The sequence below is a fragment of the Urocampus carinirostris genome, chromosome 14 (assembly GCF_059441175.1).
Source record: "Urocampus carinirostris isolate Australia breed hairy pipefish chromosome 14, RoL_Ucar_1.0, whole genome shotgun sequence".
In the NCBI taxonomy this organism is placed as follows: Eukaryota; Metazoa; Chordata; class Actinopteri; order Syngnathiformes; family Syngnathidae; genus Urocampus; species Urocampus carinirostris.
Window position 1 is genome coordinate 29,753,377 of NC_142362.1, and position 14,578 is coordinate 29,767,954.

General features: G+C 39.9%; 1 protein-coding gene across 2 annotated transcripts in view; it reads right to left on the bottom strand.

Moving 5' to 3' along the window:
- Nucleotides 1-248: 248 nt before the first annotated feature.
- igsf3 (immunoglobulin superfamily, member 3) overlaps nt 249-14,578 on the bottom strand; it is a 163,756-nt gene continuing 149,426 nt past the window's right edge. For both annotated transcript variants that reach the window (XM_088352566.1, XM_088352565.1), the window contains exons 8-9: nt 7,820-8,254; nt 249-4,740 (exon numbers count right to left, since the gene is read on the bottom strand). In XM_088352566.1, coding sequence (XP_088208692.1) covers nt 4,490-4,740; nt 7,820-8,254 — 686 coding nt within the window. In that variant the 3' untranslated portion in view covers nt 249-4,489. The remainder of the gene's footprint in view (nt 4,741-7,819; nt 8,255-14,578) is intronic.

The window sequence follows — 14,578 nt, forward strand, 5'->3', positions numbered from 1 at the left end:
GCCACATCTGCTTGTTTGTAACCAAGGAGATTTAGTAAAACCAAATTGTTCAGGGGGGGGAATTTAGAACATATTTGGAATCTGGCATTAAGGTTTTTTTTTAATAGTCTTCTCCTGTTCTCCTTGTAAGTTCAAAATTTAGTGGTTTTCTCTCCTCATTTTGAATGTCTACTTCACTATAAACCAATCAGAATCAAAGGGCATGTGGAAAAAGGTCTATCTTGCGCACTGGAAATAAATCACTCATCTCTAGAAGTATTTTATTGCAATAAACTGACAATAGCAAAGTGCCTTTTAAATGGTCACAATGGCAACTGTTGAACAGAGGAAAAAAAAGTAAATAAAAAAAATTGACAAATCATAATGATATAAAAAAATACATCACCAAGTATCACTGGCCCAACTGAAAACGTCACCACAAACTATTTTGGACAGCAAAATGTGGAGCTAGAAAACAGTGGACACATGCAGCTCTTACAAAGGCAAATCCTGCGCACCGTCTGTTTCAAAGGGGGTGTTTTCATTTCATCTTTGTTAATAATCCCATTCTCACTACAAATACAGCAGTTCAAATGCGCTTCTGTACAGCTCAGGCCAAAGTGGCATTTCTCCACTTTCTGGACGAAGGAAATGTGGGCGGAGAGGAGGGGTTTGAGATTTAAAACTGCAACCATTTGGTGGCACAAGAATACTGTAAAACGTCATTGAAATTTAATGAGGCGATGTTCCCAAACGCCGCGTGAAGCCTCCATGGGGCAGCTTATATGCACAAAAAAGAAAGTAAACACTCATTAACTGGTGTATGTTCTTGTTTTGTATCATAAACAACATTGTACCTTGTGTGTCAAAAATGTGCTTTGGTTTCACGAGTGACTATGGAACGCTTGCGATGTTCCGTATTTTTCCTTCTTTACTCGGATGCGAAGCTGCCATTGCAGAGGTTTACCGTAAATTCCAGACTACAAAACGTACCCGAATAAAAGCCACATGCTGAAGTTTAAGAACGAAACTCAATTCTGTCTTTGTATGAGCCGCACCGGATTCAAACAGTCATGAAAATTGACTAATTCACATGAATTATTTTACATTTTAAGCCCAGCGAACGCCTGCCACCAGGTGTGGGGATTTTGGTTGCTCACCCGCACACTTGTCTTCATTTTAGGCTGCGTTAGTTTTCAGTTCTGCTCAGAGTTGTTTTGAGCATGTGTTTTCGGATCATGTGACCATTCAAGATGACGATTATGAAAACAGGCGCATAATTACTATTGGGAAGAAATAAAATGGGATTGAGAGCTGCGTCGCCTAAAATGTAAGCCCCATATTCGTAAACGACAGCGCCAGGGCACCAATATTGTGGAGAACACTGCCAGATTGTAACACAGACGTGGAAGTCGTCTTGGTGTCGTTAATGGTGGTCACGCAGTACCGTGCAACTGATTTTTATCGTTCCTTGAGGATTAAAGGAAACCTCCAGTTTTGCTCCTGCTATGTTAGGACATGAATAATGTTGGCAAAAACATGAACTAATTTCTCCTCCAGAAGGACGTCAAACTTTTTCAGGCGTCACTGCAGTGTTTTGTATTTAGAGCCCATGCGTTGTGGAAAAGAGCAGCTCGCCATTTTCCTCTGTGCCGCTAGAAAAAAAAAAAGAAATAAGCTGCACCGTATTTATAGCCCTAGTGATTAAAATATAGAGAAAAAGTAGCGGCTTGTATTCTGGAATTTACAGTACTTGACGATGTATGAAACACTCTCTGTAGATTAAAAAGCCAAACTGGAGTTCTTACAACTTTCTAAACACGTGTCCATTAAATTTACATTTTGTACATTTTGTAAAAACAAGATGTTCTAATTGAGTACAAATGTATTTGTACAGTTGTGACCGTCAATTAGAAAATACCATGACGGTATAATCAAGTAAATATCGCGTTACAATTTCACTTAAATATACATAACAGTAGTTCAGGTGTATTTAGCTTGGACCCAGAGTTTATTAACTGAAAAAAATAATATAATCCTCTTTGTGGCATTCTATTTCATTAACAATCACTCTGTTTTTGTAGTTCAACAAAAAGTAAAACAAATCCAATTATACAGGTGTTTTCATACTATTTTATACTAAAATTCTCATGAAACAACAATGTACAGAATTGGTAGCTGTTCTTCATACAACTCACATTTGGATCATTGTACAGTGTAAATATAAGACACAGGGGGTCTTCAGTTTAACAAAAACACAGAATATGGCAGGAATCTAAATTACAGTCAATATTTAAGAAAAATATTGTAGACCATATATATATATATATATATATATATATATATATATATATAAAACTGGACCACATTTTATAACACTAACTAGTTCATTGAGAGCCGGTTATTTGCTGTTTGTATCCCGAGGACCCCTGTTATATTCGGTCATGTATTTTGCAATGGGGGAGGGGTTTTGTCTCAGGAAATCCCACAAGGGGGCGCTCTGTCACACAAACACGACGCTCAGGAGAGTCCCAAGTTTACGAAACATCTAAAAACTCTCCTGGGATTCTGTCATGCAATATAGGAGTTGACACGACTGAGACGACAACTTCGGAGAGGAGGGATGCGTGTGTCAGATTTCTCTTTCTGTCCTGTTCCTCTCATTTTAGGTGCAGTCTGGCAGTGAAAGGGGTTTCAAGTCGCTATTGAAGTGGTACCTCTTTATACAAACTATTCTGAACACGGGTATTTTGATACACAAGATCTTGCTCTACTTTCGAGGATAAATCCCAAGTTACGAGCAGTCCCAGAGGCTAACACCAGAGACCGCTCGAGAGCATCAGGTTTTTGTTTGTGCATGAAACCTATAATAGGAAAAAAAGAGCAAACATTGTGCTGTAAAAAAAGGTTTTGAGTATAGGTTTAATTAAAGTTAGAGTAATTTTAATTTTAAGTGTACAGTAAGAGCTTACGCAACATCAACAGTCTTTCAATTCCATACCTGTCAACCTTGGCCAATTGCTCTCCTTCTTAATGGTTGCAATCCTTAAAAACATAATGTGGCATCTATTTACTCATAGCAAGACAGACTATGTAGAATACTGCAACAAAATTAGCATTCTAGGGTAATCTGCTACCAGTGACCAAGACGATCCATAATAGAGCTGAAATGGGCAGGACGAGATCAGTCGGTTTAAAAATAAAAAAATAAAAAACCTGTAATACAGCGTACACAGTTTAAAATGATCTAAAAACATATGAAGTAAGGGGAAACGATTAAGTTGTCGGGCTTGCAAACGCCCCTTTCTCCGCGCAACACCTTCATTACAGGGACTACCTTAATGGTAAGTGCTCATAATAAACTCGCATTTTATTTCATTAATATCTTATTGTGTTTTTGATGTGTAATTACAGTTTGAATGTGTTTTTAGAGATCAGGAAGCTGTGTTTTGTACCTATTAAGGGTTCACTTGAATGCTTCGTGAGGATGGACCAATACTTTTTGAATTATTTCACATCAGGAACATTTGCTCATTACACAGGCAATTTGAGCTACGACTACAATCCTGGAACTTATTTAGCTCGTGTGAAGAGGTACCACTGTATTTCTCTCTTGGGACGGCGGTTCAGTTCCTCCTTCTGCCTTTCGTCATTCAACAAAGGAGAATGTGAGCAAAAAGCTTTTTTGGGAGGGTTTTCGCTCGTATCATACACGTCAATCCACAAATCCACGTCTTCGGTGGGCTCGGTAGGAAACGAAGCATCTCCATCACACAGTCCGCCTGCGTCGTCTGCTTGGTGCAGTTGCCAGGCAACGCAAGCAGCAGGCAGTTTCAAAGCAAAAAAAAAACCTATGCAAGCAAGTAAAAAACAATAAATAGAAAACTCTTTAGAACACATTTGCAACCACCCACAGTTTTTACACACTACTTCCGTTTGAAAAAATGCAACCTTGACCTATCTTTTGAAGACAACAGACGGTTCGAAGGAAATGAGCTCCGTTTTTATTCCCTCGTGTGATTTCAATTGTGAGTAAAAACATCCGTTGTGGGAGGCAAACGTCCTCGTTTACGAGCCGCATCAGGATTCAACCGGCCTTTGACACGGCGAAGAAGGCGGTTGTCGGTCCCGGCAAAAATCCTTGTTTTTGCGCCATCTCGCAGTGTGAAAACGGTGCACCGGGACTCGCAAGAATCTTAGCAGGGCCAGTCGGATTTCCTTTGTCTTCCAAAGCTGCCAAGTGGCCAGCTTCGAGCATCGCCATGGAAACCAACCCAGTAGGCCAGGGACTATCAAGGCTTTGTATCTCCCCAACGCTTATGGGAGACCAATCAATGATGAGTTTCTTCTCTTTAAAAAGTGTGCTAATGTCTTTTGGAGGGGCAAAACTGAATGAATCTGACTCAACTGCAGCACTAAAACACATCAAAACAGAAAAAAAAATAAAAACAGGCAGCTGATGTATCAAGACAGCAGGGGGGGTTTCAATAGGCGGATTGAGGAGCCTGCCCTAGTCCACAGAGCCAGGGTGAAGGCTAAGCGCCGGAGGGTCCAGGCAGGTGGGTGAATAGCTGAGGTGTGGTTCCTTGATCCACAGAAGTGGGGCGCCATTTTTGCCTTCCTGGCTCTTGCTGTTGTTGCGGCTCTTGAAGCGTACCAGCAGCAGCGAGATGAGCAGGATGCCAAATATGGGGAACGGGTAGAAGAAGACAAAGTAGAAGAGAGCCTCGCTGGAGCACACCACTGATTTGATGCTTGATTCTGCAGACAAAAGCAATCATTATCTGATTTGGACTATTTGGAAATAAACTAATATTGAGTATATTTTGTCACATATGTAGACTTGCTCCTTGGGTGTAGGAAAGCCCCCACCCACACTCTAGACAGGGTGCCTACCAGAAGGACTCAGGCACCTGGGCTAATTGGGGTAGCAATGCACGCTACAGACCTGATGTCAAAAAGAAGGAACTACGCCCATCTCTGTAAGCCCCTAAATGCGAATTGAGCGTGACTTGATCTCCTTTTTGAATGCCGCAAATGTCGTTTTTGATATTGTGTGCGGTCTGTATTGCTATGACATGGCCTGTCGATACATTGTAAAAACTTAGAGTAAACGGAGTATTGTGCAGTCTCATGCAATAAATCTCCCACACGCAAAGGTGTAATTAAAAATTGTTATCCAAATGAATGTAAACGATCTTCAACATCGAAGCTTTCTGTTACAGTAAAAGTTACATTAAGAAACATGACTAACCAATTTGACTGTCCTGTCTGTACAAAATGAAACAAGGACTTTTCGTTGTGACGGCACTGACATGTTCACTGAGACAGAAACTACATTTTGAGCAATAGACTTAGAATTTTGCACAAAAAACTTTGCAGGCAATCCATGGTGTTAAGCTACATGTTCAATATTTTTTTAAAAACTGTTCTCAGAATTTCAAGTCTGATCTGAGAGACGTACTAAAGTAATTGAGAAAATCTGTAATCACATAAATTGAGTGCTGACTCCCATTGAAAATTACATAGCAGTTGTGAGATGGTGTACACACGCTAGTGCAATAATGACAAAAATAAGTCGTTCTATAAAAAATAAAAATGGAAAAATGTTGCCAGTCAGATGCCAGAAAAAGGCCAGAAGAATTTCAAAGGATGTCCAGGTTCTTTTGCCTTGCCTGGAATAAATCAAGGTTTGTCGCTTGAACCACAGAGTATACTGGTATATGCAGCCTTAGAAGTCGAGCTTGAGTATATATGTTGAACATGAAAACAGTGGATCAAAAGAGACTATTGACAAACAGGAGATCCAAATCATGTTTGATGTTTGGAGAAGGCTGAGGGGAGTTGTTCAATGACTCTTCCTTATATAGCATACTACATTAAATACACAGTGAAACCTCTACACGAGATACTAGAAAATCAAGATTTAAAATGTCTTTTGAGCAAAATCTTGCACAACATATGAGGGAAAATCTAAGTTAAGAGAATTTCCAGACGCGATCACTAGAGGGCCCAGTGCAGGAAACCGCTCACCGCCAGCTTGTTCCAGATAGCAAGTGCGTTTCCCGCCATACAGACCCAATCTCGCTTGCTTATGTAGCGTAATGTCGCATTGCATCTTGTTTTTGTGACCTAGCCTTGAGCCCTGGAAGAGGTGATAGTTAAGGTGTTTTCGAAGAAAAAGAGGATGATTCCGATTGGAATGAAGCAAGAAAATAATAGCCAAACATGAGTCACTGTCGTGTAAAACTGGATCGGATTTCAAGGCCACAAATGGCTGGTTTGAGAAAATCAAGAGGACTGGCATACACACACTGTGGTATAGAATGGGGGAGAAGTGACAGCAGATAACAAAGCCACGAAAGAGTCCACTAAAATAAGAAAATAAAAATATAATTTTGTAAAAAAAGTGTGTACAGTAGGTTTGTTTAAAATGGCAGTAACTTTAATTTTAAGTGTATGGTTAAATGCTTGCTGACCTTCAATAGTCTCACGCTCCCCCAAGTCCTACGGCACCATGCATGCACCTGAGGCGTGTTCAGGAGAGTGAGTGATTGCTATCGCGAGCTATCGCTAGCTTCTGAACGGCCAGTGATTATTGAGCGCTCGCGTGCCCGAGTAATCACGGGAGAAAGACCGCTTACTTTGATTTCCAACATGGCGTCGACAGTGCAGAAGATGGAGGATCTCACCCTGACGAGTGCTGTTGGCGATGTAATATATCGTCTTACATTGCCTGGTAATGTTTGTGAACAATGCAAGACAGGTATGACCCTTCCACTGCGTTTAGGATAACCTTAACTGTGTCAATATGCGAACTGTCGCTCATATCAGCCAACTCGCTCAAAGCAAGCTGTAGAACGAAATCCATTGTACTGTCGTCGGCCATTTTGGATCAGTAAGGCAATCACAGTGAGCGATTACAAAACGTTCAGCAGTGCGCGGCAAGCGATTATCAAGAGACTACATGTCTGATCACTCTCCTGAACACGCCTCTGTTTTTTTCAATGCCTGATTACTAATTGATCGTCTTTTTAGCAATAAGAAAGATGTGTTTTAATAGCTATTTAGGGTTAACCTGGATACTTTTGGATGGCCTGGAACGTATTCATTCGTTTTCGGTTATTTGGTATCAGGAAAATTGTAGATACAAGCAAAGTTGGAGCGGATAATTCGTTTATGTAGAGGTATCACTGTACAACGCCTGGGCTTAGCCCAATACTGGGTCGTAGATCATTTGGTGCTGAGCCGCACAGAGAGAAAAAACATTTGTTATTTCTTACCTGGTTAAGTACGTTTTCTGTAACAATTATTATAACTTTGATTGGGACGTTGATATTTCATTTTACAGGCATGAAAATGGGTTAAAAAACTGAAGGGTGTGGAGAAGATATGTTCTGGTACAACAAAACATAGATATGTTTATCTTGGCTCAAGTTAGCCCTAAGTCGCTTGCATGTAGGCAGTTTAAATTTTGCTTTGCTCTGTTACTGTGGTGATTTAGTCGCCACAGATAGCTACCTGCTGAATAGGTTAACAACTAGGCTATGTGCCGCCTGTGAAAAATTAATGAGTTTCATACCCCCCCCTCAAAACATTTTCTCCTTGGATCTACACAGTTCACATAGGTCACCCTTTTTGACTTAAAATGTTTCCACACGGTGAGAGGTGTTCATGCCTGATCATCATAGACGGTTTTGAAATGCACCTTACGCTCACAAAAATGGCCTATAATCCAAGCCCAAATCAAAAGGATCCATGATGGCTGCAAGTCATTCGAAATCACATAATTTAAAGTAATCTTAAAATTAAATGTGCGAATGAAAGAAAAAAAGCTCACCTTGTTCAAGTACATTGACAGTGATGAAGCCAGAGTTGTTTGTGGCTAGGCGGTACCAAGCGTTGCGAGGATTAAGCAGCCACTCCTCCACGTGGCAGTAGTAGCGCCCCCTATCGGTTGGCCGAGCTCCCAGTATGGTCAGGCTGTACTGGTCCGAGGCCTTCCTCTCAAACTGCAGGCGGGAGTCAGCCCCTGCACCCTCCCTGGGGCTGCAATTGCCGTTGCCAAAAATGGCGTCGTGCCCGATGGAGAAGACGCATTCCCGCTCGCCTTCCATGGCCTCATCGTTTTCATTGTCAGGACGTTCCACGTACCAGGACAAGGAAAAGCGGGAGTCCCGGGACGACTGGGCGGGGATGCTGCAGGCCAGACGGATAGAGCCGTACTCCTCTACGGTCACATTGGATTCCATCTCCTCCACCTGGAGCCGGGCCTCTGTGGTGATATACATTGTTTTGAAAGTCAAGCAACTACACAAAATGATACAAATGAACTAATTTGTTTTTAGCACAGAGGGATAAAAAATTGGCTCCTGACAGTAAATAATGGTTAAATAAAAAGAAGTGAGGCTACTTTGTCATGTTTGAAAAGAGAAGTTATGCAGAGATCTTTCGCTACTATGCGCCTCGGTTACTACAGATACACTGCTTTGCGGATTTTGAATAGAATTGTCTGTATTGTCATTGATATCAACATATCGTGCATTGTGTTCTGAGCAGACAGCACACTGTAAATGCTATCACGGGCAGGTTAGAGAGGGCATTGTTTGTTGGGTGGGCAGAACTGTGATAGGCTGGTGTATGCTTTCAGTCAAACAGTGGGGCGGTCGGACAAGTCAGAAGCATGGCGTCAGCCTTTAGCGGCTCTTTACATAGAAAAGAAAATAATCGATTAAATCAGACATTAAGGAAAGTTAGAAGAGCGCAAAGAAACAGTGAAAACCAGCAGGTGCTCAGTGGATTATTATTGGGTCGGGGTGGCGACCGAGGCGGCTTTGGGAGAGAAGGCAAAAGCGAGGGTACGGGTCCAAACTAGTGTTAGGACTAGGTTAACAACTCTCTTAAGCCACCCCTGTAAAGCCTGTATTTCACCAAAGGCAGATCCATTACCCGTGAAACGGATGACCTGGAGCTACAACTAATGGGAAAAAAGGCTACATTTGGAACATATTTTAATCATCCTGGAGACCTGGCCCAATTCGAGGTTACCTGATGCTCGCGTGCAACTACCCAGCCACTCTCTCAATCACTTTCTTGCACTGGACGGAGACATAAATAATGACAAAAGAGACCCTTTAATTGAAAATCTGTGTTTTTATTTGTAGATCTATAGTTATTATTTAGTTACAGTTGTATACTTTCAGGGGGTAAGGACGTCTTCTCGAGGTAGGTTTGAATCTTGTGGACTTTCATGAAGGTGCAACACTACTACTTTGCGGTTTATCACTTCTTGCCGGGGGTTCTGGTCCCCATTAACCATGATAACCAAGGGATTACTTTATCTGCTAATAGATAGATAGATAGATAGATACTTTATTCATCCCCTAAGGGAAATTCCAGCATCCCACACTGTGACAAGAGGTGCTAGCCACCAAGCTGGCTGAAGAACTAAGAGACACATACCTGTCAATGTTAGCAAATTTCCTACCTTGGTAATTATTGCTGTTCCCCTTATAATTTATAATAACCCTTACCAACGATCAATATGTTTCTTTTCAGGGCCGATACCGATATTGACTATTTGTATTAAGAGCAGGCCGCTAACAGATATTTGTTGCCGATACTCATTTGCTGCAAAAGGCTACAAATTGGTGTAAGAATTTTTTTTAAAAATGCAAAAAGAAACAAAGATTTTTTTAATTTGAATATAACTTTAATAGCGCTTTGGAACATTTTACAGTAAATAAATTAGAATTTCAACACAACTGACATGAATATTCTTTCACTTTCACATGACTAATACAAATTCCGCTGCAGTCTTAAAGCCACACAACACAATAGGTTTGAAGTTTGTCTTACTTTGCAAATGATAGATAGGGGGAGTCCGATTTTAAATTCATTTCAAACATTTGTTTAAGCTGAAAAAAACAAACTAGGGTCTCAATCACAATAGAGCTCAGGTTACAGCGAATAGTAAACAGCGTAAAATAAACACGCCTTACAGTAAGACTAATATTGTACGCAATTTAAAGCCTACTTGAGTACAACTTGTCGTGGACGTGAATATTAAAGCGTTTAGCTACATTGGGTGGCCTCCGGTGTTGGGGACATTCGCACGAATATGTCTCAATAAACTCATTATAAAGATTATGATTACTTTTTTTGTTTGAGTCATGCCAATAAATATTTCTTAATAAACACATACTGACTATGATCACGGTTTCTATCAGAAGCCCGAAAATCGGAGTTTGTGTTCACGTGAAGGGGGAGTGACTCCAGTGTTTCGACATTTTTTCAGCATTTGAGTCAAGGGTGGTCACAAAAGGGGGTAGACTGTGGACAGAGCGCAAAGCTTTCTGCTTCAGTGTGTCCGCCCTCCGGTCGCTTATCCAATCAGAGGAGGTGGGTAGCGTCAGAGACAGAAGGCATTGAAAGGAGATAAAAGCTAAGTAGTTGCTCGGCGTTGTGCCTCATAATTGCCAGGTCGAATAAAAAAATATGCCGATACCGATATCCATCAAATACCAAAATATCGCTGCTAATAATCGGTTGACCTCTATTACAAACGAAACGCTACTATTTACTCATATCAAAACAAACCATGTAAAATACTAACAATCTACGATGACATTGTTGTCTGCTACCAATAACCGAGACGATAAGAATGAAAGTCGAAATGGGCAAGACAAAATCAGTTTATCAAAAAACGAGTTGAATCTTTAACAAAAAATGTTACAAGGCATACACAGTTTTAAACGTATTAAATATCGGAAAAATGTATAAGTTGACCGGTATGCAAACATCTGGAAAGCTTCTAGACTGGCAGCTCCATTATATAACATTTATTTTGTACAATATGCACACTTATTTTATTTATTTTTATTTTATAAAACATCCGTATAACAATTTGGTTTGCCTTTTTATTTAATTTAATTGTTTTTTATTTATTTTTACAAATATCGTCAAATAAGAATAAGCAGGGTATGCAGAAAAAAAAGTGCACGATGCAAATCCGTGAAGTAGTGAAAACGTGAAAAGTAAACACAATTATAGCGTGAAAACTTTCGAGCTAGTGCTATATTTTGGAAATGAGCTTTGTCATAATTGTATATGCTATTCCCACCATTCACTACAAAGAGCTCATTGCATGTTTGATGATAATATACTTCAAAAAAATATGTATAAAAGTCTAAAAATGGCTTCACAGGAGAAATTATTTAAAAGAAGCATCATCAAAAAAGACAGTAAGTGCAATCAACAACTCTAGAGTCGCAGAATTTGGAAACAGACTACATTTTGCAAAAAAAAAAAAAAAAAAAAAAAGTACACATGCAAGAGAGATTACAAAACCATATACAGTAGCAGTAACTAAGAAGATATTGCGAAGCAGCTGTAATTATGCAAGTTCACCACGTTGGTCATTTCCTCCGGGTAAAAATGCTGATATTGATTAGAGGAACTCTCAGTCAGATGAATAACGTATATGCTAAGGGGCATTATTAGTGATAAACCGACTTGCACAAAATAGTGTTTATCATGGCAGAATATCAACACTGTGTGAAAGCAGCAACATCATTCATGCTTATGATCCATGTTTAACTTAATCGATGGCTTTTGCATTATGAATCCGGGATGAATGCATGGATGCGCTGCACATTTCCGATTCAGTGTCGACTTATAAATGAATCCAAGGAACCAGCCACTGACTGACAGATGAAATTACATCTGCGTCATAAAGGCAAACTCAGTTTTCCGAATACATGGTTGCATATACAGCAATGTATTCCCATAGGGTTATATGTGTGTAGCTAGGAGAGCCCAATTAGCTGAAGCAGTGTTGACTTCACATAAATCAAGATTTTTTTCACTCGCCGTGTTAACTTTTTTTGAACTACTGCCGTTTTGATGATTGCACTCATGATTAACAGAAAACACAGAAATAAAAGCTATTAGACTTAAACTTTGAATGCGTTTACAGAATAAAAATCCTTAAAAAAAGAACACATTTATTTAAAGGTAACAGATTATTTATGGGGTTTGTTGGCAATAACAATCCCAATAAACTAGAGGTGCAGTGAAGTTTTTCATCCTTTTGGATTGTCTCGACGAACGACGTTTTACTTTGGGCTTGGCAAGGCATGAATACATGATGCCTTTGAGTGCTTTTGGATGCTTCTTGGGAAGAAGGGAACTGATGAGAAAGCTTCCGTGTGGCGGCTGACAGCTGTCGTGGCTTCAAACTATTCGGTGCCAGCTGATTTCTTCTGCGGATTTGACTGCTGTCAGGATATTGAGATTCTTGTTATCAGCACTAAGGGCTAGAAGCTATTAGTGGCCAACCAGGGGCAGAAAATGAGATGAAGCCTTGCATACAGTAATCTCTTGTTTTTCGCAAGGGTTGCTTGCGTTTAAAAAAAAAGTCCCACGAAAGTCAAAACCTGCCAAGTTGAAACATTTATTTATTAGATATCAATGGCATATGATATATACTACTGTAACAAAATAACTATATATCCACAAATAAAAACACATAACACAGAATTGCAGTTTAATGAATAGTCTTCATTGTCATTATACAATAGTACAAAAAAATTGGAGGGCTTCACCTTTTAGTGTAAGAAAGTGAGGTAGAGAGCGTCCGCTAGCATCCTGGATTGTCGAATTGAGCCAGGTCTCCATGATGATTTAAATACAAGGTTCACAAATGTAGTGGTTTCCCACAAGTTGTAGCTGAGTGTCGCCGTTTCATAGGTAATAGATCTGGCGTTGGTGAGATACGTGCTTGGCAACGTTGGCCTGTTCGTCGAGCAGTAGGCAGGACCTGCAGCACTGCTACTTCCTCTCTCGACACCGCCTCAGTACCAAATCATGGAGCACACTGTGGTGATCAGCATTTCTTTGCGCTCTTCTGACTTTCCAAAGAGTCTGATTTAATTGGTACATTTTTTCAGGGTAAACTAGTCGGCGCCGTTTGCAGTTTGTTTTGTGTTGACCCATTGACTCGTGCGGTCACCCATCTGTTTGAATGACAGGATATAGCAGCCTTTCACAGTCGCACAAACAGTCACGCCCACCCAACACACACACTCACCCCTCTACCAACTGCCCCAGTGATAGCATCTGTTTTGTGTTGTCTGCAGCAGAACACAATGCATGAAAAAAAAAACCCGCCAAAAGTTAACGGCAATACAGTGAGGGATTACTAATTTGGACAATGGCAAAGGGTTCCATTTAGACTCGGTTGCGATTGCTATCATGGTATGATGAGGGCAAGCTTCTATTATGTGCACATTGCAACACTTCCTGAAAGTTGTGTAACTTGCAGTTATTTTCCAAAACTACACATCATGAACTCCTTTTTCTAAAGAACTTGTCAAGTTGAAGCATACATTACAAATACATCCTAAAGATTGAGGCAGGTCCCTAATCGAACCGGCTCCCGTTTTGATGGACAGTATTGTTGTTGTGGTGGTTAGTAGCGGTGGACTCCATTGCATTATGCAGAAGGTATTGTCTAATTCTGTGGGCATCTTTTTTATGCTGTGCCTCACCACCACACAAACAACAACATTATTTTATTATTAATAAAGCTAGGTAGGAGGCGTTGCAAAGGCCCTTTTGGCATCGCTAGGTTCTCTATTCTTCAGACACAATAATGAAAAGCTTGGAAAACAGTAGCCATATCTATCTTGATAAAGAGAGGACATTTTGAGGTCCCAGAATAATCAACTTGAGTATCATTTGCATTCTTACAAACACAATTATAATAAAAAAAAATATAGATTCTTGACATTGCAAACAGGAGTTTAACCTTGTTTAATTCTATAATTCATTTAGAACTATACTGGTAAGTGGTACTACTATGAAACAACAAATACATTAATCACAATTCTGAATCTGATAATCCTTAAAGGGGTACCATGTCATTTCTGACAACTACATAATACAACAACAATGTATTGTGTGAAACCAGAACATGCGCTACGAAGCACAAGAAAGAATACAAATTACGGAAACTCAAAGTGACCAAATCACAGCATTTTTCATATTTCTTCTTTTTTGCCCGGCCTTTTCCAAGTTTTTTGGTTTTAGGTGTACCCAGTGGAGCAAGATGGCGGACAAGAATATCAGCTCCTTCTAGGTGAGCCTCATGATGTGCAAAACAAATACAAATTTCTTAATGGACATGTTTTTGTAAAATAACCAGGTTAAATGATAGTTCAGCCTTTTAATCAAATGAATATTTTACTCAGTGATTGAAGGTTTTGACGCTAAATAATACACAATGTCCCTCTATGCGTTTCAACATCAACGCAAATCAATTCTAACAATGCATTTGTCTATTCTAAGTACCTACCACTCTGACAGTAGCATTACATTTATTTGTGCATTTGTGTAAGGTCAAAAACTTAGTCGAAACTGTAGGTAAAGTAATAACCTACCATTTCTCTGCTTCAGAAATAAGGTGAATTGTGATTGGTCATTGAGCCTGGGTATCTTTTAGTGGATAGCAAATAGCAAAATTACACCCTTGGAGGATATACATGGATGGATGTTGCTCCCTAATTTCTATTCTACAAACATTATTAAAATTAGATGA